General features: G+C 47.6%; 1 protein-coding gene and 1 long non-coding RNA gene across 5 annotated transcripts in view; one reads left to right on the top strand and one right to left on the bottom strand.

The window, feature by feature from the left end:
• Window positions 1-10,345, top strand: part of FOXRED2 (FAD dependent oxidoreductase domain containing 2) — a 13,610-nt gene extending 3,265 nt beyond the window's left edge. The window contains exons 3-9 of one of the 4 annotated variants that reach the window (XR_002648290.2): window positions 99-362; window positions 720-886; window positions 3,679-3,844; window positions 5,555-5,796; window positions 6,987-7,157; window positions 7,374-7,516; window positions 9,985-10,094. Coding sequence is in view for 2 of the 4 variants with exons in the window: in XM_022599913.2 (XP_022455621.2) it covers window positions 99-362; window positions 720-886; window positions 3,679-3,844; window positions 5,555-5,796; window positions 6,987-7,157; window positions 9,985-10,238 (1,264 nt within the window). In the remaining 2 variants the exon portion in view is untranslated. Of the gene's footprint in view, window positions 1-98; window positions 363-719; window positions 887-3,678; window positions 3,845-5,554; window positions 5,797-6,986; window positions 7,158-7,373; window positions 7,517-9,984 lie in introns of all 4 variants that reach the window. The other 3 variants (XR_016395053.1, XM_022599913.2, XM_089921282.1) reach the window with 3 other exon arrangements.
• LOC111187901 (uncharacterized) lies at window positions 341-25,148 on the bottom strand. Its single transcript, XR_002648309.2, has 3 exons — window positions 19,414-25,148; window positions 17,450-17,550; window positions 341-16,496 (listed from the first exon to the last, which is right to left on the bottom strand). It is a non-coding gene; the product is annotated as an uncharacterized LOC111187901 (long non-coding RNA).

Raw genomic sequence — 25,148 nt, 5'->3', positions numbered from 1 at the left:
AGCCCCTGACCCCCGCCCGACTAACCACCCTGGCCCCTGAGGCTTCCTTACCCGGCACAGACGTCTTTCTCTCTCCTGACATTCCCCTTGGGCCCCAGGGCCATCAACAATGGCCTGTTGGACACCTACCAACTGAAGTCCCTGGACGGGCTGCTCGAGTCTGACCTGACGGATCTGGCCATTGTGAAGGACCACGAGGGCAAATTCCACGTCACCCTGAAGTTCTTCCTGGAGGAAGGCGACCGGAGTGCCGACGCCGTCCCCCTCCCCCAGGACGATAACGACAACTTCGCCTTGCGCGTGGCCTACGACCGGGTCATCCGCTGCCTGGGCTGGAGCTTCGACTTCTCCATTTTCAGCAAGTGAGTCCGAACAGAGGGGAGGAGCTGGATCTCTCAGCAAAGCCCTCTGGTCAAGGCCCAGGTGGACAAGGAGACGCCAGAGGGCTTGAACAGACCTCCTGTGCCATCAGGTCACACAGGGACCCAGAGCCCGGCCTCCAGTGCGGCTTGAATCCTGGCTCTGTCCCTGACCCACCACGTCTTTAACGTGAACCTCAGTTACTCTGTCTGTTAAATGGACATCATCATACCTGCCTCCTAGGGTCACGGTGCGGTTTAAATTTGAGCAGGAATGTTAGCACTTAGCTCAGTGCCAAGCCTGTAAAAAGTGTTTCATACATAGCAGCGATTTTTATTCACAGCCCTTTCCACTCACAGGTCCCTCCGACTCTCTGCAGGGGGTGAGCTCAGCAAGAAGTACCCCCTGGTGAAAGCCAGCTATGAGTCCAAAGGGAGCCGGGGCCTCTTTGTCCTGGGGACTGCCAGCCATTCCGTGGATTACCGGAAATCTGCTGGGGGCTTCATCCATGGATTCCGATACACAGGTGAGCCCGGCAGAGAGGGCCGCTGTGCCCAGGGTTTGTAAAGAGACGCCTGATTCCCTTAAAGCAGGTTTAACAGTAGCTGATGGTCATAAATTCCCTGCGGGGCAGGCAGCAGTGGGCTTTCGCGTTCCGAGGACACATCTAGAGAAGTACCAGTTAAGGTGTAAAAGTAAGTACGTCTGGGGGTGGCGTGTTACCCGCATCACCATGATTGGCAAGGACTGCTAACCTGGGGAAGCAGCTGCGTGGTCTCAGGGGTGAGGCTTCATAACCTCCCTAAGCCTCTGTTGCCCCTCTCAGATGTCAGAGTTGTAAATGAGGTGAATTCTTCATCCCATAGAGCTGTTGTAAGGACTAAATAAGGTAATATCTGGAGACTGTGGAGCTGTGAAGCATTACGTACACGTAGACTCTTTGGGTACCAACAAATTTCAATAAAAGTTGCAACTAGATTATATCAGCTCTTTTTCAAAACTCTCAGTACTAAGGGCACCAATTTTCTGCGCTCTGGGTAGCCCATTGGATGGGTGCTTTATTGCATGACGAGTGTTACATGGGCCAGTTAACTTGACCATAAAAACACCATAAGGGGGCTTCCCTGGTGGCACAGTGGTTGAGAGTCCGCCTGCCGATGCAGGGGACACGGGTTCGTGCCCCGGTCCGGGAGGATCCCACGTGCCACGGAGCGGCTGGGCCCGTGAGCCATGGCTGCTGAGCCTGCGCGTCTGGAGCCTGTGCTCCGCAACGGGAGAGGCCACAACAGTGAGAGGCCCGCGTACCGCAAAAAAAAACACTATAAGGATCCTTCATCCTGATGTTTCTATATTTAATGTGATGCCTCACTTGCCTTAATGCTACTTTTTGCATTTCACTCTCCTTCCAGTTTGACAGGGAAAGATAATCATGCTTTACTGTTGATTTCCGGGCGATATGTTTCATACCCTTTGCACGTTGTCAGGGAAAGAAACCGAGAATGTCAGCTGTCTGTTTACCAAAATATTTGCAAATGGAACACACACACTTACACAGAATGGGAAGAGTCTGTTTCTCTAGCTGTGTCCCCAGCAAGAAACCCTCCTCACGTTCCCGTGCATGTCACCCTTCCTGCACCTGCTGTCCTGACAGGTACTGCCCCATCCCTCTTGCTTCCCTCTGTCCTCTCATCTTTCCCCAGCTCACGTTCTTAATTCTCCCAACAGCCCCATAAGAGACATCTTGTTATTTCAACTCCATTTTTCGTAGAAGGAAACTGGGGCACAAGAGAAGTTAAGTCACTTACCCAAAGTCACCCAGCCAGTGGATGGCAGAGGTGACATTTGAATCCACACCTGTCTGACTTTGAGGCTCCCAGCTGACCACTAAGCTTCAGGCAAATGGGAAACAATCCTGGATGGACAGGCCACCAAGAGCTGTGATCACTCCTACTAGCTGGGGACCCCACTAGAGGGAGGGGCAGTGTGGCTGTACACAGTACATCCTGCCCGACCTTGCTCATCATTCAGCTGAAGAAGAGGCCCCCAAGGGAGACAAGTAGAAAACAGGAAGGCAGAGGAAAGCAAGATGAAAGATGGTAACCTCAGAAGGTAGGGCCTGCTGGGAACCCTGCCCCTCCCCCTCCTGTCTCTCTCCAGTCCATCCCAGCCTCACTTGCCTGACTTGGGACCTCTTGGTCTCTCCCCACTGGTCTTCCTGCCATTGGTCCCTCTGGCTTCCCATCCAGCCACTCCGGTACCCACCAGAACACTGTTCTTTAAACAGGAAAACCTCCAGGGGCTCCCCAGCCAGGTCCTCGGCATGGTATCCAGAGTTTCGTGCAGCCGGCACCAGCTCGCCTGCCCAGCCTGGCCCTCGCCTCCTTTTCAGAATGTGCCAGTTTCTCGAGGTTTTATGTCTTTGCACCGATGCTTATTTTGTCAGGCCCCCTTCCCACCCTTCCCGAGCTGTGTAATTCCTCATCCTTTCACAAAACGCAGCATAACCTTGTTTCCTTCAGAGAACCAGATGTCTGTCTGTCTGTCTCGTGAGGCTGAACATCCTTTCCTGTGACCGTTGGTCGACCCAGTCTCCCATCACGTGAACTGTCTGTCTGTGTCCTCGCTGGTACTGGATTTGGGTGTTGTGTTGGTTCATTTCGAGGAGCAGGCACCTGTGTGTGGTGCCCCAGTGTCACCGCTGTGTAAGGGCAGCCCCAGGTACACAGAAAATGTCCCCCTGTTGTGTGAGATAGCTGTTGCTTTTCTACCCTTCCAGAAATATACAGAGCATCTCAAAGTAGAACTTAGTAACAGATGTGGGTTTCGGCTGTGAACAAGAGGGAGCAGTCAGAGGGTTTCCATTTGGGAGTCTCCCATAGACGTGGGGACTGTGGGGTGGGGAGAGATTGCAGTGGAAGGCTCTGGGTCCGGTTTGGACGCGTCACATGTGAGGTGACAGTGGCAGGACTTCCATATGCAGATGGCCTAAAGCAGAAGTGGGCAGTCTCGGACCTGGGGACCAAATCCAGCCGTGCCCGTTCATTTCGCGGTCCTCTATGACTGCTTTCCCACCAGAGGCAGAATTGAGTCAAGTGAGAGAGATCGTCTGGGCTGCAAAGCCAGAAACACTTCCCACCCAGCCCCTTTCAGAACACACGTGAGGACCCTGCTCTAAAGGCACCTTCTTGGAGCCGCGCAATACAAGCGTGTCCTGAGTGCAGAGCTGGTGGGGCTCTGCGTCCCTCCCCCCGCCCCGCCCCGGAGGTGAAAGATAACATCTTAAGGGCAGCATGCCATTCCTCCATCTGGCCATTTCAGTGCGTGCCGTCCACCGGCTGCTGGAGCAGCGCCATCACGGCGTCACCTGGCCCTCCACCGAGCACCCCATCACACAGCTGGCCAGTGCCATCATCCGGCGCGTCAACGAGGCTTCTGGGCTCTACCAGATGTTCAGTGTGCTGGCCGACGTGGTCCTGTTGGAGGAGTAAGTAGTCAGCCCTCGCCTTCCCACTGCCCCTCCCCCTCCCACGCCGTCGTGCTCCTCTCTTCCTGTTGCATGTGTGGAAGAGCCCAGAGGTTCTTTCCTAAGATGAAGATGGCTGGTGGGGTGGGCAGGGAGGCTGGGGATCAGTCTGTTCTGGGAAAACCAGTGACGACAACACCACAAGCTCTGCTGACAGAGAGACAGACAAGACGTGAGTGTGACTGCAGCTTTGCCACTTTCCACCAGTGTGGTCTGGGGCAAGTTACTTAGCCTCTCTGAGCCTTTCTCTCACCTGCAATATAGAGCTAATAATACCTACCTCGCAGGACTGTAGGAAGGAGTAAAGATAACTGGTAGAAAAGCATCTGGTACCAAACAGATGAGCAGTGAACGGCAGTGATGACGGATCACCACCTGCGTGGATTTAAGAGCTCCTTGGGCCAGACCATGTCGGCTCCTTGTCAATCAAGTGATGAGTAGCAGATCACAGAGGACGCTCCCTGAGGAAGAAACCACGCAGAGCAGGGAAGGAAGAAGAGCTGGGGGCAGTGAGCAGTGGGGCTGGTTCTGAAAGGACACGGGGCAGGTGAGACGCCTCAGAGGGAACAGCCTGCTCCAAAGCCAGTGAGTGCAGCAGCGCATCGGGTTCGGGGACCTGCAGGAAACTCAGCGGTGCTCAGAGCAAAACCCCCATCACCCTCGACTCCTCTCTCATTCATACCCATTCACAGCATCCGTAGGTCCCATCAGCTCTACCTTCAAACTGTGTCTAGAATCTGCCTCTCACTAGCCCCCCCACTGCCACCTTGGTCTGGTCCATGAGCATCTCTCACCTGCACTGATACAGCGGCCTCTCACCTTTGACCCCGTGGTCTGCTCTCAACATGGTGGCCGGAGTGATTCTTTTTTTTTTTTTTTTTTGGCTGCTGGTGCGTGCGGGCTTTTTCTAGTTGCGGCGAGTTGGGGCTACTCTTTGTTGCGGAGCACGGGCTCTCGGCTTGCAGGCTTCAGTACTTGTGGCACGCAGGCTCAGTAGTTGTGGCTCGTGGGCTGTAGAGCGCAGGCTCAGTAGTTGTGGCGCACGGGCTTAGTTGCTCTGCGGCATGTGGAGTCTTCCCGGACCAGGGCTCGAACCCGTGTCCCCTGCATTGGCAGGCGGATTCTTAACCACTGCGCCACCAGGGAAGATCCAGAGTGATTCTTTTAAAACTTGAATCACTAGAATTCAGTTCTGTTCACTGTCTTCCCAAGGCCCACAGCTTCCCTTCCCAGCCCAGATGACACCCGACATTCCCATCGTGGCACACACGGCCCTCCTTGACCTGCCCCCGCCGACTTCCCCTCCCCTCCCCCTCGCTCCACTCCAGCCACACTGGCCTTCTTCCTGTCCCTTGAACATGCCAAGGTGTTCACTCACTCCTAGGGCTTCTCCATCACTGGTCTCTCAGCCTGGCTCACCCTCTCCCTAGATACCCACTCAGGTTACTCAGCGTCTTCTGTCTTCTCTCCCCAGTGTAAGTCAGGGCTCCGCTGTAACAGTAATATTCAAGTGAGACGCGCAGGCCTGATCAGTGTCTGTACGCTGTTTGACGGGCGCTTCTAGGCAGGAGAGGCAGGCGCACGCACACACCACACGCACGCACGCCCACGTCTGGTACTTCTGCCGCAGCACTGAGGGTCTTACCCACGCCGTGTTGCCCCTGTCCCCAGGAATGCCACTGCTTTTGAGTACCTGGAGGAGTTCCCCATGCAGGCGCTGGCCCAGCTGGAGACAATCACGGGAAGAAGGGCAAGGCACGGGCTCTTCGTCATCAATATGGAGTATGGCCGGAATTTCTCTGGGCCCGACAAGGACGTCTTCTTCTATGACCGCTCTGTGGGGCACACGGAAGACGCCTGGCTGTCTAACTTCCTCCATCCTGTCATCTACTACTATAGGCACCTCCCCACCGGTGAGCTGGGTCTCCACTGTCCCCCGAGTGAGGGCACTCCTCGGACCCCAGCGCCATTAAGCTGTCATGCAGCACCCTCAGCTGACAGAAGGGGGGCCTCTAGGGGCTCTGCCTAGAGCCTAAATGGGCCCAAGAACGATAAATGCTATTCCCAAATTCTGGCCCACACGTCGACCTGGGTAGGCCACGTGTGGAGCGGCGTGATCACCTCCAGGCACCACGTCGTCAGAGGGACACTGTTGTTGCTGTCTCCAGAGGAGGCTGACCGTGGAGTGGGGAGCGGGGCTCTGAGGACTGACTCTTAGAAGGAACAGGAAAGGGAAGGGGAACTGGTTAGCACAGGAGGGGAGTGGGAGGGCTGGGCAGTGTTCCCAGGCTGTCCCTTCCTCGCTGTGGGACCTTGGACCATTACTTAACCCCGCTGAGCCTCCGCTTGCTCGGGTGTGAAATGGGGGTGGCCGTGGTACCCTCCTTGTAGGATGAGGGTTAATGAGATGATACAGCACAACGCCAGCATGGTGCCCAGCACGGAGTAGCTACCGAATGATGACCAACCTGGGGAACACGACTCCTGCTTCCAAACTTTAAGGGATGTCCCCTGGAAGAGGATGATCTAAAACTAGAGGTCGTTCCAAAGGGCGGAGGTAGTGTCAACAGGTAGAAATGACAGGAGCGCAGGTTGACGTTCACTCTAAAGGAGCAGCGCATCGTGAAAGCTGCCGAGGGTGGGATGGGCCACCTCCCAGAGTCTCCCGATGCAGGGATGGCCATGGCTTGGTGCCCTGTGGCAGGGACACACAGAAGGGCACGCACCAGGTAGGAAACTGGACTAGAGGGGCCCTAAGACCCCTTGGATGCAGGACCCCGAGTCTCCTCACAGAAAGGCCAGTTTCAAAGCAGCCACAATAGACCTCAGCTCACGTAAGTCTTAGAAGCAAACCAAGTTCAGGTGACTGGTCCTAGTTCTGCCCGCTGACAGTGCGGGGGTGAGTCTAGTCGAGTCCCTCTCCCTCACGTCCACCTTCCAGACATTTGGAAGGACAGCTGAACAGGCTCATGACCATGGCCCATGCAGAGGTGCATCAGGAAGGCTGAGCGCCAGGGGCTGGGGGGCAGGCACCTGGGATGTGGCCCTGGGAACGGAAGCCCCGCGCTCGGCTCTGACGTGGCGCCCTTTCTCCTCCCCACAGAGCAGGAGGTGAGGTTCCGCCCTGCAGGCTGGCCTCTGCCGCGGCCCACGGCCATCCACCACATCGTGGAAGATTTCCTGACGGACTGGACGGCCCCGGTGGGGCACATTCTGCCCCTGAGGCGCTTCCTGGAGAACTGCTTAGACACCGATCTCCGGAGCTTCTATGCAGGTAACTTAAGTTTCCCGAAGGACAAAGGGGCTGAGCTGGAGGGTGAAGAAGACCAGGTAGATCCGTGCCCTGTGGAACTTTAGGATGTGCGTCTAGAAACCCAGACCCAAGACTTCCATCTCCTACGACGGGAGGACTCGGTGTTCACAGAAACCCCCTCCCAGTACAGCACACCTGCAAACACTGAATAAAATGTCTTTTTTTAAAAACCGGCAGGAAAATAAGGGAACACCCCAGAGGCCAAACACCAAGAAAAGCACAAACCCACCGCTGGATGAGAGATACCTGCTGGTTGTCAGTGGCCTAGAGCCCGGGTAACTGACCAGCACTTGGAGCTGGGAAGACGAGGCTGGAGCAGGGTAGGATGTCCGTACAGAGACCTTTAAATAGAGCTGGGATCTCAGTAGGTAAAGTAGAAGGCAGAAAGCACTCCCGAGAGAGAGAGGAGACGCACGCTTTTTGGCTCTGGGTAGAGTGGGGGGAAAATCTCCCCTGAGAATTTCCATCCACTAGGCCTCAGTCATGTGAGTTTGGGGCCAAAGTTCACACTATCGTTGTGGTGCAGAAATCACAGAAGTCAGTGTGAGTCTTCTGTGAGGACACATACCTTAAAACTAGGCCTCAAAGAATTCCCCCAGATAAAGTTCCCAGGAACATGAACTCCCAAGCAGAAATCACTTACACATAAGGATACAAACTACCATGAGGGAGTGTCAGCAGAAGCAACACACTGTAGGATGAAACCTACAAAGACTGTGGGAAATGGAATGGTCAGAGAGAGGATGTAAAGTATGTCCAAAATCTGTAAGTAAATAAAAGAGAGATTACTGAAAATAGAATGAAAGGGTAGGACTACCAGAATTGACTGGGCAGATTTGAGAAAGGTCCAAATAGAACTTCTGGAAATGAAAATACAAATTTGTAATTGGAAACTCAATGTCAAGGTTAGTAGCACATTAGACAGAGATGAAGGGAAAATTGGTGAACTGGATGGAAGATAGCTCTGACAGTCAAACCCAGAGAGGGACTTGGGGAGAGAGAAGTCTCACGATCCACAGGAAGAACTGACAAAAACAAGACAAATTTTTGTCTTTTTTTTTTAACCCCCTGAATTACCAGGATACCCACTCCTTTTTTCTGTCCAGCAAACATCTGTTGAACAGTGATTGTATTTCACGCACTATTCATATCAAACCAGGTTAGAGAAGGTCAGTCCTTGGCCTACGGGTCAGAGAGCAAGTGTCCTTCTTTCATCCCTCAGTCTACCTTGAAATAAAAATGTATATGTTAAGGGGGATGGCTTAAAACAATACTTTAAGTTAATAGTCTAAATGCGTGTAGATGCTCAAACAGGGGTAGTTCATAGAGCAGAGCTAAGCAGCTTTGAAGTACTAGCATTCTGCAGACATAAACTCTGACCATACACTTACACATGAAATTACCCACTATAGATCTGGAGACCTCAGCTGCAAAACCTCTGTCTGTTTCTCGAGGTTTCAGGAGTACACAGAGATGCCAGTGCCTGTTAGGGAGTGTATTCCTACCCTGAGTTATGGCTCCTGCCAACCCATCATCACAGGCCCTGCAGCCTCCTGGCTCCTCCTCCCTAGATAGACTCAACAGTACAGGCCACTGAGTGTCACTGCCTTGAACTTGAAGGAATCCTCCCCACAAAGGGCCAGCTGGCAGAGGGGGGGCTTTCCCTCCACCCGGTTAGTGGATGTGCAGCCGCTAGTTCTGGACCCAGATGTGCTGGGCTTCTCCACCCCCGGCCCCTGCAGAAGGGGTGACGTATGTCATAGGAGGAGGTGCTTGCTGAAAGGCCACCTTACTGCCCCTCTCCATCCTCTCCCACATCTGCTGCCGTCCCTGCTCAGAGAGGATGGTCATGGACCCTTCTGGCAGGGGCCCTCTGTACTACAAGTCAGAGGTAAAGTAGGAAATAGTTTTCCTGTGGCACCTCACAGCCTCATCACTCGTGTGAGCCTTACAGTGTCCTTTGGTAATGTGCCCATTCACTGAGGCAAGAGACTCAAGATGGTTTTCTGACACTCACTCTATCTTCCCATCCTGTCTCTAAATCCCTTAGAAGATTGAGCCCACCTCTGTTTCATCCTCTCTATTCTTTAAGTCAAAGTTATATAAGTACTTGGCTAAAAGGCTTTTTTACCCACTTCCACTCCCATTCCCCAGAAGGAATGAGTTCTAGTTCTTCTGGTTGTCTCTTAATATTTCTAAATAACACGTATCCACAGCTCTTTCTTCATTGATCAGATTTGACCTACACACCAACTTTCTGCTGTGGCACAGACGAGGGTCCAGCAGTTTTGTCTTTACGTCCCCCACAGTGCTTACAATCGTGCTTACGTACAGTATCTGCAGCTCAGACATCGTTGAGGGGATAAATCTTTGCAGGGAACTCGGAGCTCAAAGTGGAACTGACCACCAAGTTCCCAGCCCCCCCGGGGTGGCTCCTGGAAGAGAAGGCTGAGGGGCTGCTCCTGGGTGGCCGAGCTCCCACCCCGCTGGCGCCACACACAGCAGCATGCGGGCCTCCCACCTCTGGGAGCTGAGCCGTCTCTTTGGTTTGCTTTCCTTTCCTTTGGAGCCTTGTTTTTCCAAAATGTTGAGGCAGCCTCCCAGTCTTGGAACCTCAGGGAGGGATGAGATCCACGGCTACCCAGGTCAGACGTGAGATACCCAGAAAAGTCAGCTCCCAGGCTCAGGGGATGGAGGGAACCGGGTGAGGCCCCTGGGGCATTGGCACCCCCTCCCCTTGCACCTCTCCCCACACCTCTCAGCCCGGTCTCCTCTTGCTTTTGTGCAGAGTCCTGTTTCCTATTCGCCCTAACACGCCAGAAGCTGCCACCCTTTTGCCAGCAGGGATACCTGAGAACACAGGGGCTCGTGGGAACTGAGAGCCTCCGCCAGCACGGCGTGGAGAGCGGGCTCCTGTGGGACTATGCCACTGTGGGCCGGGGGGACAGCGGCCAGCAACCTGGCGACCACGGGCCAGGACAGCACCCTCTGGCTCCAGGGCCTCCGGTCTCACCCTTCGACAGCAACAAAGAGGAGCTCTGATGGCCAGGCTTCTCCCGCCCAGGCCCACAGTCGGCCCTGCCCTTTCCCCACGGTTCAGTGCTCCCACCGACGTGACTGCCAGAGACACCTCAGATCATCGCAGTGACCGCACCAAAGCCACACGGAGGGCACGTAAGGGCTGAAGGGCGGCCACTCGGTGGTCTCCCCTCCTGTTCGGTTCAGAGGTGCCTGGGAAGTGGGGACCAGAGAAAGCATCTTCTGCCAGATGGAAGGGAGCTGCCTTCCACACCGGACTTGTCTGCAAATGAGCTGTCACGGAGCACCAGGCTGGCCTCAGTTCTGTCCCCATCAAGTGCCCAGTGGTTCCTTTTCCTTCCAGTTGTCGACTTAAAAAATATTCACAACCTAAAAGTTGAGAGTTATGTTTTATTCAGCGGGAATTCTTAAGACTTCAAACCCAGGAGGCAGCATGTCAAATAACCCTGAAAGAACTGCTCCGACAAGGTGAGCGGGGAGCCAGGTTATACAGAAGTTTGGCAACCAAGGGCAGGTGGTCTGAACATCAAAAGATTATTGTTAATTAAAGAAAACCAGATATTCCAAGTTTAGGAACTTAGTGCCTTTCTGTGTATGGGAAGATGCAAGAGTCTGGGCTCACTGAAATCTTTCTTTTGATATGCACCTCAGCTGTCTGGGGCCAATATCCTACGTTTTCACATCCTGAGTTTCCTCAGGGCTCACCGTGGGGAGTGGCTGCAGTCTGATGGCTGCTCAAAGGCAGGTATTCTTTCCTTCCTGAGCTCCCTCAGGGCTCACCGGCTCACATCAGTGGTGGCTGCAATCACTGACGAGTGTGGCATCCTTTGTTTACTGATGTAGCGGGAAATACTGCATTTCTCAGATCCTCCTCTTGGTTGGAAATTTGACCAATATTTGGGAGACATTTCATGACCAAATTTTGTCCCACGGCACTGGGAGGCGCATCCCAGATCGGGTGAACATTTTTGTTGATGTGTCACTCCAGGTGCTAGTTTCCAGATTAGGCCCTGTTGATAACTAAAGATTCTCTGGATCGTCTGTCTTACTAGTCTACTATGATCCAGGAAATGTTTTCCCTTTTTGCTCCTTCCCGTACCTAGAATCACACTATTACAGTTATTCTATAAGAGTCATAAATGTGATCTGTTTCCTCAAGATGTTTAGCCATCATCAATTTTGTTGGAGGCCTGGTTACACACTGGGTACTGTGAGAGACGACAATCTTATAAAATAGACAGGATATAAGTAATGCAGCTGGTAATATTGACAAAGTCTTAGTGCAGCAGGGAGACACGAAGTACAAACAATTTGGAAACAAAGAACAAATTAAAACAATTATTAGTATAACGAGTTGTAATCCAGTTGCAATAAACCATCAAGTCCACAGGAGGGCCAGCTGGAGAGGCCAAATTTTGGCAGGAACAGGTAGAGAGAAAAAGATAAATGTTTCATCTTTGTTTACAAAGGTATACCTTATCAACTTGTTGTACATCATAGCATAAGAGAGAAGGGTTTTTTCTGAAAAACAAAGATTAAAGCTAGTATATTTCCCAAAGTCATAAAGTTATAAATCGTGTTCATCAGTCCTTCAGCCCATGTAACTGATCCCTGTTGGTCTGGATGAAGTGATCAGGTCTTGTTACAGAGTTCAGTGGTATTATCTAAAGGCAATCAGAAACTTATATTTGGGGACTTCCCTCCCTGGTGGCGCAGTGGTTAAGAATACGCCTGCCAATGCCGGGGACATGGGTTCGAACCCTGGTCCAGGAAGATCCCACATGCTGCAGAGCAGCTAAGCCCATGCACCACAACTACTGAGCCTGTGCTCTAGAGCCCGCGAGCCACAACTACTGAGCCTACGTGCCACCAACTACTGAAGCCTGTGCACCTAGAGCCCATGCTCTGCAACGAGAGAAGCCACTGCAATGAGAAGCCTGTGCACCGCAACGAAGAGTAGCCCCTGCTCGCCATAACTAGGGAAACCCACGTGCAGCAACGAAGACCCAATGCAGCCAAAAATAAATTAATTTTTTAAAAAAAAGAAACTTGTATTTGTTTTTTATGAGTCTTCTTAAAAATCTTCATTTTGTAAAAGCATCAGGACAAAACTTAAAATAGCATGGTTAAAGATCTGAGTACAATGCAATTGGCAGGAAACTTGGATATTTCTGTGACATAACATTTTCGGATAATAACTAGAATTATGACTGATAACATTATATCAGGGCATATCAGATGTTAGGGATTCCATACAAATTTTGGAATATCTATATTAATGACATTTATCCATACGCTGTAACCTAAGGTTCATCTCCAATCACTTGACAATGTCTCTGAAGTAATTAAACATACCCGATAAACTTAATTAGTTTAACATTCATCTCTGAGATGTCTCAGGATGTTCCTTCAAAACATCCCAGAGTCAGCTGTAGGCTAAAAGAGCTTTAGTTGGATTTTAATATTGCGGAAGTTTGTTAAAAATATCAAAAATGTTTTAAAACACAACAGGATCACAGGTCACTGTGACTCAGTACTTACTCATTTAACCAAAGTCACAAAAAGATTAAAAAAAAATACAGATCACTTAAGCCAGGTAGCCAGTTGTCTAGGTTTATCCAACTAGGTTTTAACCTTTGATGTGGTATTAACACATAAACCAAAGCAGTGGTCACCGTTAACAATTTTAGTGTTTTTCTAGCTATGAGAAGATGCAAGAATTTGGGCTCATGAAAATTTTTCTGAAAATATCTATCTGTAGGCCCGCTCTGCCAGTTTTTCCCAGAGCACAGAGGGCCTCATTCCTGATCTCCACCCTGAACTGCTTTCAGGGGGTGTTGAAGGTCACCAGCTGCAGTGGCCATGATTTAATCTTTGTAGAGGTAGGTGGCAAGTGCTAGTTTCTAGTCAGCAGGGCCCCTTCATGGTAATAAATTTGACCATGGTTTTGGGGCAGCAGTTCATGACCATTTCATCTCACTGTGCTAGGAATGCTCATTCCCAGGTCTGGCGAAGATTTTTCTGATAGGCCACTCGATGTGCTATCACGGGACTAGGCCTTTACTAGCATCCCAAAGTCTCTGGACCACCTGTCTTCATAGTCTCTTATGGTCCAGGACAATATTCCCTCTTGTAGCTTCTTCCCATATCTAGAGTTACACTATTTCAATCATTGATCTCATATGAAACTATATATCATCGTTTTCTTGTTTTGTTTTGTTTTTTGCGGTACGCGGGCCTCTCACTGCTGTGGCCTCTCCCGTTGCGGAGCACAGGCTCCGGACGCACAGGCTCAGCGGCCACGGCTCACGGGCCCAGCCGCTCCGCGGCATGTGGGATCCTCCCGGACCGGGGCACGAACCCACGTCCCCTGCATCGGCAGGCGGACTCTCAACCACTGCGCCACCAGGGAAGCCCTGGTCTGTCTACTCTGATTGTCATCTTTTCATCCTGGTGTGAGTACAGTTTCCTTGTTTGAGCATTGTTTTAAGGTGATTTTTAGATCAGGCAACCTCTCTAAAGGTCAGTCCAGTACAGGGGCACTTTGTGAGTGAAAATTAATCCAAGAGTTAATTCCCTTTAGTTACACTGTGAATGAGCTAGTTAAGACTACCTGATAAGGGTCCTTCCATCCAGGTTGGAGATAGTCCTTTAAATTATGTCTTTTCCAGGGCTTCCCTGGTGGCGCAGTGGTTGAGAGTCTGCCTGCCGATGCAGGGGACATGGGTTCGTGCCCCGGTCTGGGAGGATTCCGTATGCCGTGGGGCGGCTGGGCCTGTGAGCCATGGCCACTGGGCCTGCGCGTCCGGAGCCTGTGCTCCGCAATGGGAGAAGCCACAGCAGTGATAAGCCTACATACCGCAAAAAAAAAAAAAAACTATGTCTTTTCCAATATGCATAATCCCCTGGTTATAGGTCTGGGGCATCTGATCTTCATCCAAAGACAGATTACTGAGATAAGCTTTAGAAACAAACTTAGAGTGTCCTTTAATAATTCTATTACACTTGTTAGCAGTATAACATAACAGCAAGGAACTATCAGAAAGTGAGTCTTGGTAAACACAGACCTTAATTAACAAAACTAGAATTTAATATTCATTGAAGCATAATTTTTCTGTTTCCATTGTGAGGGCATTAACCCTGCAGCCAGGGAAGGCTTTAACCCATCACATAAAAATGAGGTTTGTCATGGAGCTGGAAAAAGCCAAGCAGCCGTCTTGGATTTTCCATAGCCCTGACTCTTTGATTTACAGCAATTTTTAACTCATTTTAAATTCTCTGACTTAGGAGTAGGCCATTGCCACGTTACAAAGACATCAGGATGGCAAAAGTCTGACAATGGGGGGTTAATTTTTGTAGAAGCAGGATGAACTTTATCTACATGTGCCAAAATCTTCATAGATCATTGTGAAATAATACTTATTTACTTTACCAAAGTAACAAAAGATTTTAAAAGCAAATACAAATCACTTAAAGGCAAAGAAATTTACATAGTCTGTTATTAAAGCAGCATTCCAAGAAAATTTTGTTCTCTTAACAGAGAGAGAGAATCAAATTTCAGTCTACTCTCAATTAACATGGCCTGATGGTTTATATAATTGTAATCGATCATACAGTCTTTTTGCTCACTGAAATTTTTATAGGGAGTCTCAGACTAAACTTTTAAAAGACCTCTCAGGACCAGGAAAGTCACACCAAGGGCTTGTCACAGATTTCGCTTACCAGATTTAGGTGAATTCCTTCCTTTTCAAGGTCCCCAAAATAACTTGAGATTTCTGTACCTGTTAGTGATGTAGCCTTCCTAATTTATCTGAGAAAGCTGTTGGGAACCTAAGAGTTTCCAATCTCTGGAGGGAGCAGGCAGAGGGAAAATATAAATGTTTCAATTCTGCTTACAAAAGTATAATTTACCAAATTACTGTAAGCCATAATTTGCTTGATGGGAAGGTTTTCCTCACACCTGGAAAACATAGATTCAAACCAGTAATTTTTCAGATAGAAACCATAAAATTATAACCATATTCACCAGTTCATTTAGTTCTTTTGTTAACTTTTTATGAAGCCATCAGGTTTTTTCTAGAATTCTTCAATTTCTTACCCAGTTCAGTACAAGTCAGAAACTTGTATTTATCAAAAGCCCTTTCTATAAATCTTCTTGAAGAGGAAGTGTTTTTGCAAAGGCATCAGAATAAAACCATAACTGTCTATAATGATAAAAGACTTAAGAAGACACATTTAAAATCTGATTACAATGTAATGTAATTTGACAAAGTAACTTGGCTACTGCTGTGACATACAACACCTTAAGATAATAACTGGATTTATGACTGATAACATTTTACCGGGACATATCAGAACTTTAGGAATCCCATATAATTTCTAGAGTATCTATATTAGTAACATTTACCATATAATATAACCTAAGAAGATTTATTACTCATTTGACAATACTTCCCATGTAATTTAACATACCCAATGAACCTAATTAGTTTAATATCTCTCCTTGGGATGTTTTAGTATCTTATTTTATTTGGAAATGGCCTAGTTATTCAATAAACTTCCATCATTTAACTTAATTTAGCACAACTCTAAATTTTCAAGTTTTCGAGCATCTGGAAGGATTATTCTTAAGTTGACATTCCTAAAACATACTTATTCCTAAAAAGTTTACCCAGAGCTCTTATCTCATTTGTATTTTCTTGTCTTAAAAATTTCTTCACATCAAGTTACTTTCATTGCTGACAAATTTGCAACAGATATAATAGGATCTTATTTAGTTTATATTAAACCTAGGCACAATAAAACTATTATACTTGATGACTCTAAAGACATATCTGTATTAATTTGTTCAAGAAACGTTAATACCAGGTATTAATTTAATACTGAATATTTCCCAGTTCACGAGAACCTAGAATTCGGTTAGCTTAATTTCCCTTGTATTTAGAATTGTTTGATTTGTAAGCGCTTACTTTTAAGTCAATGAAATCGAGCTCATTTACAAATTAACGTCAGCAACATTAACCAAAGACAAAGACACATACTGAGATACACACATGTATCAAGACAAACACAGATCTCATAGTTTTCCACTCGGGGCTTAAAATGTCTCTGCCCCTTTCTTTCCCCTCGCTTGAAGTTCTACTAATTAACCCAAAGCTGAAGTCTCAGGCAAAGTGGGCTGTGTTTGTATCTCAAGGACATGATAAGAATTCACTTCAAGCTTTCTCCTAGGCATATTTGTGTTCTCTCAGGGTCAGGATTCTGAAAAAAAAAAATATTTCAACAAGCTAGCTTTTTCTCATTGCACATGCAAAAAGAACTGGTTTTGCAATTTCAAAAAAAGTTTATTTTAACCAATTTTCTCTGGACTCTAAAGAATATTGTGGCCAAACTGTCAAAAATCATCTTTCTCTATCTGTAGTCATAGTTTCATAGCTAAAATATAGACCAAATAGTGCTCAAATTGACCCTAATAACAGGGGCAGACTGGCTGATTAAATGTCCTAGCAGGGCTTTTTTCTCTGGGGAGGTGGGGTCTTAGTTTGATGAGAAGATTCTGGAGGAGTGAGGGAACTTGCAGGAGTTGGGGAAGCTTCGTTCCCTCCTGAGAGTTGGTTGAAGTTGGAAGGGGATCATTTAGAATGTTAGGAGAGATTTTTTTTTGATCCCTCAGGCTTTTGATTGTGGAGCCACCTAGAGCAGGATTATAATAAAGGGAAAAAGTCCTGAACATAAGGGAACCTCGGTCCACTCTCCCCATCCTGTGGCAATAAAGATCTAATTATAAGAGACCCAGTTTTTTTTCCCCATTGGATCATAGCTATAGGTCGACCAGTCATTTAAATTTTTCTCCAAGTGTTCCCAGGTGGGTGTGGAACCTTAGAGGAAGCGCTTCCCATTTTAGCTCAAAAAGTTAGTACCAGATGTCTGTGCGCTCAAACCAAAGTAAACAAACCAAACCAAAACCTCGCCAGCGGGAAGTCACAAAGTAAAACAAAGAGCAAAGGGACACCCCAAAAGGATGGCAAAGAGATGCCCAGAAATCAAAAGCCAAACGGCAAAATGCCCCAAACATGACTTCCAAGTGACGTTTGTCCAAAACGGTGCCTTACAAACAGAATTTCCCTTCACAGCGAGAATTCCCCAAATTAGAACCAAAGTTCCCCAAACGGAAAGAGTCAAAAGGCCTCAGTTATGCGCCCTGGGGCACTTACCAAAATGCTGGCGGGTGTGTTGCGACGTAACAAATGTAATTGTGAGAATCTTTCTGATCCTCCAAGAGGATAAGTCTTCTCGGAGTAGAAGTCCGGGCTGGCTGGTGCGGGGAAGGGAAGAGAAGGTGTCTTTAAGGCAAAAAAAAAAAAAAAAAAAAGCCTCGGCAGCTGCTAGGGCAACATCCCCCCTGTTCTCCACCACAGCTTTGGAGATCTGCAGCCTTGACGGCGGATCGGGTGAGGTGGGACACGGCCCTGCAGCAGGGAGTCCCTGGCGATCTGGCCTCAGAGAAACCCCCAACCGTCTGCTCTCCTGAAGGAGGCTGGCAGGCTGGCATGGAGAGAGATCCCCGAGCATCCAATCAAGCCAAGGGGCCCTGCGGGGCTGCCTGCCCACGAGCATATCCTGGATGAGCCCCCAAATTTTGTTGCCAAAAAAAACCACCTTGGCTCTCTGCACCAGTGCCAAACAGAAATACAGAGACAGAGTTTATGGAAGAAAAAGAAAGATCGCTTTAATTCTTTGCCAGGCAAAGGGGAAAACACAGCAGGCTAGTGCCTCAAGAACTGTGCCCCCCTTCTCTGGGGAATAGGGCAAGGTTGTAGAGCTGGGACTCGTGGTCTGAGGTAGGTGATAAGGCTCAAAGTAATTAAGGTTTTGCATTTCTTTCTTTTTTTCTGCAAATTTACGGCCAAAGCTGGCGTCAGGCGGCTCAGCAACCGGGTCTGGTGTCCCTGAGGTTATCTGCCCGTGACCTTTCTGAAATGAAGAATGTTACAAGGGAGAGCAGAGGGACAAGAATGCCAGGCGCAGAGTGTAATTCATACGGAGTAATTAGCTTTGCGAAGGACAAGTGTTTCTTACTCTAACAGCTAAAAACTAACCAAGATTGCTTAACTCTTTCATGTCTGTTTAAGTTGCTTCCCTAGCCTGTTCACTGTTCCCTTGTTTTCTCTGTTTATCAGGAAAGAAAACTCTCATTTCTATTTTTGCTGCTACAAGGGTCCCAGCCAGGAGTCCCCATCCGGGTAGCCCTAAAGCCTGTCCGGCTTCACCACACTGCCTCTCCCTGCCCCCATCTCTGCTTTCAGAATCCCAGTGAGGCAGCGGGGTTGTCCTAGGCCCTCGGGCTGTTGTCAGGCCGAGATAGGACAGCTCCCTGCAGGGCTGTCTTATCTAATCAGGTCTCTCGCAAGCTGCTGTCTCCCCAGGACTGCCCTCCCTCACTTGCCTTCCACCTCCGTGTTCTCTTCTCTTTCATCCTACTCCCCTTTCCTCTGGCATCCTGCACAGCGCCTCGCCTCTGCCCTGCCCGATCAAGTTTTGTAAAATTGTCACCGTGCTGTCTTTCAGTGGGGCATTCTTTCGGAGGTGATTCACGCCACTGTTCGTACGGAGCCCGGCTCAGCATGTATAAGGAATCATTTATAAATGCATTTGTAAGATAACAGTGATGAATTTAGTTTCTGGCTCCCTGAGCTGTTCTGGCTCTTTTATTGTCCTTCCTCACGAGCAATCTGTCCCTTCTTACTCTCCCATCAGACATTTTAGTCCCACTGATGAGTAAGCCATGGGAAAGCAGTTGTACATAAAATAATCATGGTGGTTTTTCAAAGCCCAGGATCACAGGTGACTGCTTTCTCACTGATCCTTTTTTTTTTTTCTGACTGTGTTGGGTCTTCTTTGCTGCGCGGGCTTTTCTCTAGTTGCGGCGAGTGCGGGCTACTCTTTGTTGTGGTGTGTGGGCTTCTCATGGCAGTGTCTTCTCTTGTTGCGGAGCACGGGCTCCAGGCGCACAGGCTTCAGTAGTTGTGGCTCGTCAGCTCAGAGAAAGCCCGCGTGCAGCAACGAAGACCCAACACAGCCAAAATTAAAATAAATAAAATTTTAAAAATAAATAAATAAATCTCTTAATTAGGACCATACCCATAATATCAAACCCTGTTACACACATCTCACCTACCCAGTTACTGAAGGCTGGCTGACCCCCTGGTTCCAATAAACTTTCGAGGTGCTGTAACAAATAGTTTACTGACGCCTAACCACGTGGCATCTGCTGCTTTCCCGGTCATGTGCCAAATTGTTACTTCCATCAACATATCACCAGCCTTATCGTGCTTAATAAGACATGACTCAGCTCTTGCCCAGCTGATGAGAGATACACATTCCCTGGTATTCTTCCTGCAAATGAATAGATGGCTTCAAACAAAGAACTACTTTTTCCTGTGAAGATCGTTGCTGCATTTGCTGGAGTCCTGTCCTGTCTAGAGCTTCCCTTCTAGCAACTGCCCCACCCCCGGCCTCTTTCGTAAATCCTGGCCCCCTGCGGTGGCCTTACACATGCCATCTTTGGTGTCTGCTGTCTCCCCACTGTGTTGTATGAACTCACATTTCCTACTTCATTGCCTCAGTTCCTTTTCTTGTCAAGTCAGGACAGCCTTCTAGCAGATCTAGCTGTTTCCAGCCAGAACAAGTTCTTCTTCTAGCCAAGGCCTGACTTCATTCATTCCTTCTTTTTTCAATATTATAAAGCTACTCATGCAAAACAGACAAATCAGTGAAACAATAGGCCAGAAGTAGAGCCTATTCTAAGTAAGATGGAGGTGATTTTAAAAGGGAATCACAGGACTGCCCTGGTGGCGCAGTGGTTAAGAATTGCCTGCCAGTGCAGGAGACGCGGGTTTGAGTCCTGGTCCGGGAAGATCCCACATGCCGTGGAGCAACTAAGCCTGTGCACCACAACTACTGAGCCTGTGCTCTACAGCCTGGGAGCCACGACTACTGAGCTCACGTCCCACAGCTACTGAAGCCTGCGTGCCTAGAGCTCGTGCTCCGCAACAAGAGAAGCCACCACAATGAGAAGCCCGTGCACTGCAACAAAGAGTAGCCCCCACTCACCGCAACTAGAGAAAGCCCGCACGCAGCAACGAAGATCCAACACAGCCAAAAATAAATACATAAATAAATTAATTTTTAAAAAAAAGAATGATGTAAAAAAATTTTTAAGTTTAAAAAAGGGAATCACAAACCAGTAGGAAAGATTGTACAGGACCGTGCAATACGTGATGTTGGACCAATGGGTTAGTAATTGTGCGAAAGAAAATAAATCTCATTTTAGACCCCTATTTCATACTATACTTCAACATTAATTCCAGGTGAATTTTTCAAAGCTATATAGAAACTGGAGGTGAAGAGGGGGTGTTATAAAAAAAAAAAAAAAGAAAGGGCTTTCCAAGTTTAGAAGCAACAGAGTAATTCCCCAGGAGAAAAGTTTTAATATTTCTAGGTACACCATCTAGCCTGTACCAAATTAATGACTAATGTGTCTATTTTAAAGAAAATGGTAAAAATTAAAAGGCAAAAGGTAAAATAATTATGGCAGAATACAACACACATAAAAATAATAAATAAGCAAATATCTATTATATTAAGAACTGATTGAAATAAATGAGAAAAATGGAGAATAGTTAAGTAAACTATGGTACATTCAGCCAGTGAATATTATACAGCCCTCAAGAACTCTAAAAAGTGGTAAAGGACTGTATAATACAAATACATGTGTGACAGTTAAGTGGAAACAGTCAGGATATAAAATTGTAGTTGCAACTGCTTATAACTATATAAAAATGGAAAATCATATACAAGGGAAACTGAAAAGAGAATATCATAAAATGTGGTAGCATTAGGTTTGTAGAGGTCTTTTTTTTTTTTCCTTTTTCCTCTTTTGCCTAAATTTGGGTTTATGCTCTATGGTGAAATAAATTCCTTTATTTTTAAAAATCATCTGTTTTTGGAATGTAAAGTCACTGGGGGCAAGAGGGCCTGGGAGCCCTTCCCAGAGGATACGCTCTGCCCCCTTGGTCCAGGTGGTCCCCGTGGCATCGTCCGTTGGCCCCAGTTGGGGAGACACTGCATTGAGTGTCAGGGGAGAAAATGTGCTTGATCCTGAGAAGTGAATTTTTTAAGTAGTGTGTGTTCCTCTCCTAGACTCTTTGGGCTGACGGACCCAGTACAACAGAGATCTCCGGAAGAGTCTTCCCTCCCAAGTGACAAGAAAATGAATGTCATCTCAGGGTTAATATGAGCCCCAAATTCCTTTTGCTTGATAAAAGTGGGGTGTCCCTAAAGTCTGCCTGGAAATCAACTCACCAAGATGTGAATTTGTCTGCTAAGCTCATCGTAACATCTAATCATTGATTGAGTATCTACTACGTGCCCAGAACTGTGCTGTGGTCGTTTTAAAGATATGTCCACAAATTCTTGGATACTTCCCCCACAAAGACGTGGAGTTTAATCCCCCTCCTGTTAGGTGTGGGTTGGACTTAGTGATTCACTTCTAGCAAGTAAAATACGGCAGAAGTGACAGGATGTCATTTTCAAGATTAGGGTATAAAAAAGACTGTGGCATTCATCTATCAAGAGGCTGTGCATTCCCTCTCTCTCTCTCTCTGGAGTCCCTCACTCTGGGGGAGGCCACCTGTCATGCTGAATTTGAAAGGACATCCAGTATGGAGAGGCCCACATGGCAAGGAACTAAGCCCTGCCACCAGCCATGGGAGTGAGCCTGGAAGCAGATTGTATTCCAGTCCAGCCTTTGAATAACTGCAGCTCTGGTCACCACCTCACACACAGCCTCATGAGAGACTCTGAGCCAGAGCCACCCAGCAAAGCAGCTCCCTGATTCATGATCCACAGAAACTTCGAGATAAATTTGTTGTTTTGAGCTGCTGAATTTGGGGGGTTATTTGTTACACAGCAATAGATAACTAATACATGCATGAAATATCTTGCCTACATTAATTATCACCACAACCCTAAGAGGTACTAGATATTACTCTCCCCATTTTACAGATGAGGAACTTGAGGCTGAAAACGATGACACAGCAAGTCAGTGGTGTGGTGTTTTGAAAATCCACCTCCTTTGAGCCATCCTCTAAATATTAAACCATTAAAGCAACCATCTCCTCACCACCATCTCTATGAATTTCCTTCATGTGAACACTGGGTTACAAGAAATTAAGAGACCAAGCAATTGCCAAACCTAAGAAAGTGTGTGGTTCCCACAGGAAGGCAGAGAAGCATTGAGATGCTGATTCCACAAAAGGTACCCTCAAAAAGTGTATTAATCCACTCCACCAAACCAGATGTCTTGTGATACAGGTAGGGTGGGATGACTCAAGATGAGAAGAGGAAAGCTCTGGAGTCTAGAGTATCAGCCCTGATGAGGCTTCAGCCTCAATTAGGATCCTCAGTTCTCTGACCAATTACAACATCATCCCCAAAAGCCAAGTTAGATTCTTCCCTAGAAAAGAAACCAGAGCCGGCATCATTTCACTGCAAACACTTATATTTTTAAATACGGTAAAAATGCTGACTGGGGAAAGATTTTTGTTAGGCTGTAGGCTTTAAAAAAGCATTGAAGTCAATCCGGCATCCCAGACGGAATGTAAATCTGCTACAAAGTGAAGTTGATGGACAAATATATGAGGTGCTTTCGCCCAAGTATTTAATCCAAGGACATCATAAAACCGATCCATCAACCCTGAAATAAAAAATAGCATGCAACAGATGTATTTAAGCAGGGAAGAAAGGACCAACAGACTGTCTCACTCCTCTCTCAATTCTGCATGAATAAGACACATTTGCCTGCTCTGCTGGAGAAAGCCCCAAGCTTAGAGGCCAACTACAAAATCTTTCAAAAGTCTGTCACCTGTTTTTTCATTCTCTTTGAGATATTCCATCTCAGACCAGTCTCTCAAGGCATTCCAAATCGTGTAAATTAATTGGATGCAAAGAGTCCCACCAACAGAAAAAAAAAAAAATGGCAATGCAGTATCAAAATATTCAGTGTGTTATAATCCACCACCGTAGTTTAGAAATAAAGCAACTACAAAAATGTATGAGATGAGCCCCTTAACACCAGCCATGTTTAAGTTTTAAATAAGTCAGTCTATCAGGAGAAGAGGTGCCCAGCAGCCTCCGCTGTGAGACACTGTGGTAGAATAAAGATGACCAAAAATTCTACAAAACTCCTATCAAGATATGAGGTCTGGGGGACTGACGGTCCATTGGTTAGAACTTGGCGCTTTCACTGCTGCACCCCGGTTCAATCCCTGGTCGGGGATGTAAGACCCCCACAAGACATGCGATGCGGCCAAAAAAGAAAAAGAAAAAAGTGAGGTCTGTGTCACCTCCCCTTGAATTAGCGTGGCCTCTGGGACTGCTTTGAGCAAAAGAACATGGTGGAAGTGATGTCACACCAGTTTCTGTGTACAGAACAGTAACAGTAAAGCGTCTGTGCTGGGCATCTGGAGGCTAAAATGGAGAATAAGAGAATCAGAATCTCTTTCCTCCTGGAGCTTCCAGTCCAGTAGAGAAGATAGACATTAGACAAGCAATAAGTCCTCAGGACATAGAAAGGAGAAGTGTTGAGGGATCATATCCTGGTCCACTCCCCTCTATTCCCACCTGTGAGGTTGTGATTTATAATAAAAACATATATATATTGGTCTTCATCCCTGTTTCTAGCACAGAGTACCCAAAACCCTGGGAATTTCCTAAGAGAGAAGAGTGATAAAGGTGTCTGTATTAAGAAAAAAAAAAAGCCAATTTCTTTTCCTCCTGTGTGTCTTCTTTACTACTCACACCGAACCCTTCACCCCACCAAGCAATCCTCCACGACCCCAGGTGGTGTCCTACAATTTAACCCAATTCTGACACTATCTATCTGCCTGGAGACGGCGTCAGATTCCACGGGTTGAGGGCTCAGTCCCGCAAGACTGCTCCCGCCCCACTTTAGAGGCCAAGCACAAGGCCAGGCTATCACCTGTGCTTCTGACCAATTGGCTGTCAATCAGAGTCCCCAGGACTTCTCCTCAGATTTGATTAATTTGCTAGAGTGGCTCACAGATCTCAGGAAAACTGTTACACTTACCAGTTTTTTTTTTGTTCGTTTGTTTTTTAATTTATTTTTGCTGTGCGTTGGGTCTTTGTTTCTGCGCGAGGGCCCCCTCTAGTTGTGGCAAGCGGGGGCCACTCTTCATCACGGTGCGCGGGCCTCCCACTATCGCGGCCTCTCTTGTTGTGGAGCACAGGCTCCAGACGCGCAGGCTCAGTAGCTGTGGCTCACGGTCCCAGTTGCTCCGCGGCATGTGGGATCCTCCCAGACCAGGGCTCGAACCTGTGTCCCCTACATTAGCAGGCAGACTCTCCCAACCACTGCGCCACCAGGGAAGCCCCATTTACCGGTTTTTAAAGGATGTGATAAAGGATACAGATGAACAGCCAGATGGAGAGAAACAAAGGACAAGGTATGTAGGGAGGGTGTGGAGCTTCCATGCTCTCTCTGGGCACCCCAATCTCCCAGCATTTCCACGCATTCACCAACCTGGAAGATGAACATATAGATGAATTCACTAGTATTTTCTTGTTTATATATGCACAAGGCATAGCTATTAAATTTTACTAAATAAATTTTAAAAGCTCTTTCAATAAGCATAAAATAAAAATTGTGATAAAAAATTGTGTCATATTGTAATCATTGACAGTTTTTGTTATCCTAAGTTCCATCAGAAAAACAGAAGCCACACAACATATTTCAAACGAGGAAATTTAACGTAAAGAATTTGTTATACAGGTATTGGAGGACTTAAAAGGCACAGGGGATGCTGAGATAACTCAGAGATAATAAATGCAAAA

This window comes from Delphinapterus leucas, chromosome 11 (assembly GCF_059928025.1).
Source record: "Delphinapterus leucas isolate spDelLeu-1000000601 "Yukka" chromosome 11, BTC_Dleu_Yukka2, whole genome shotgun sequence".
Classification (NCBI taxonomy): Eukaryota; Metazoa; Chordata; class Mammalia; order Artiodactyla; family Monodontidae; genus Delphinapterus; species Delphinapterus leucas.
This window is presented reverse-complemented; position numbering and strand designations above follow the sequence as displayed.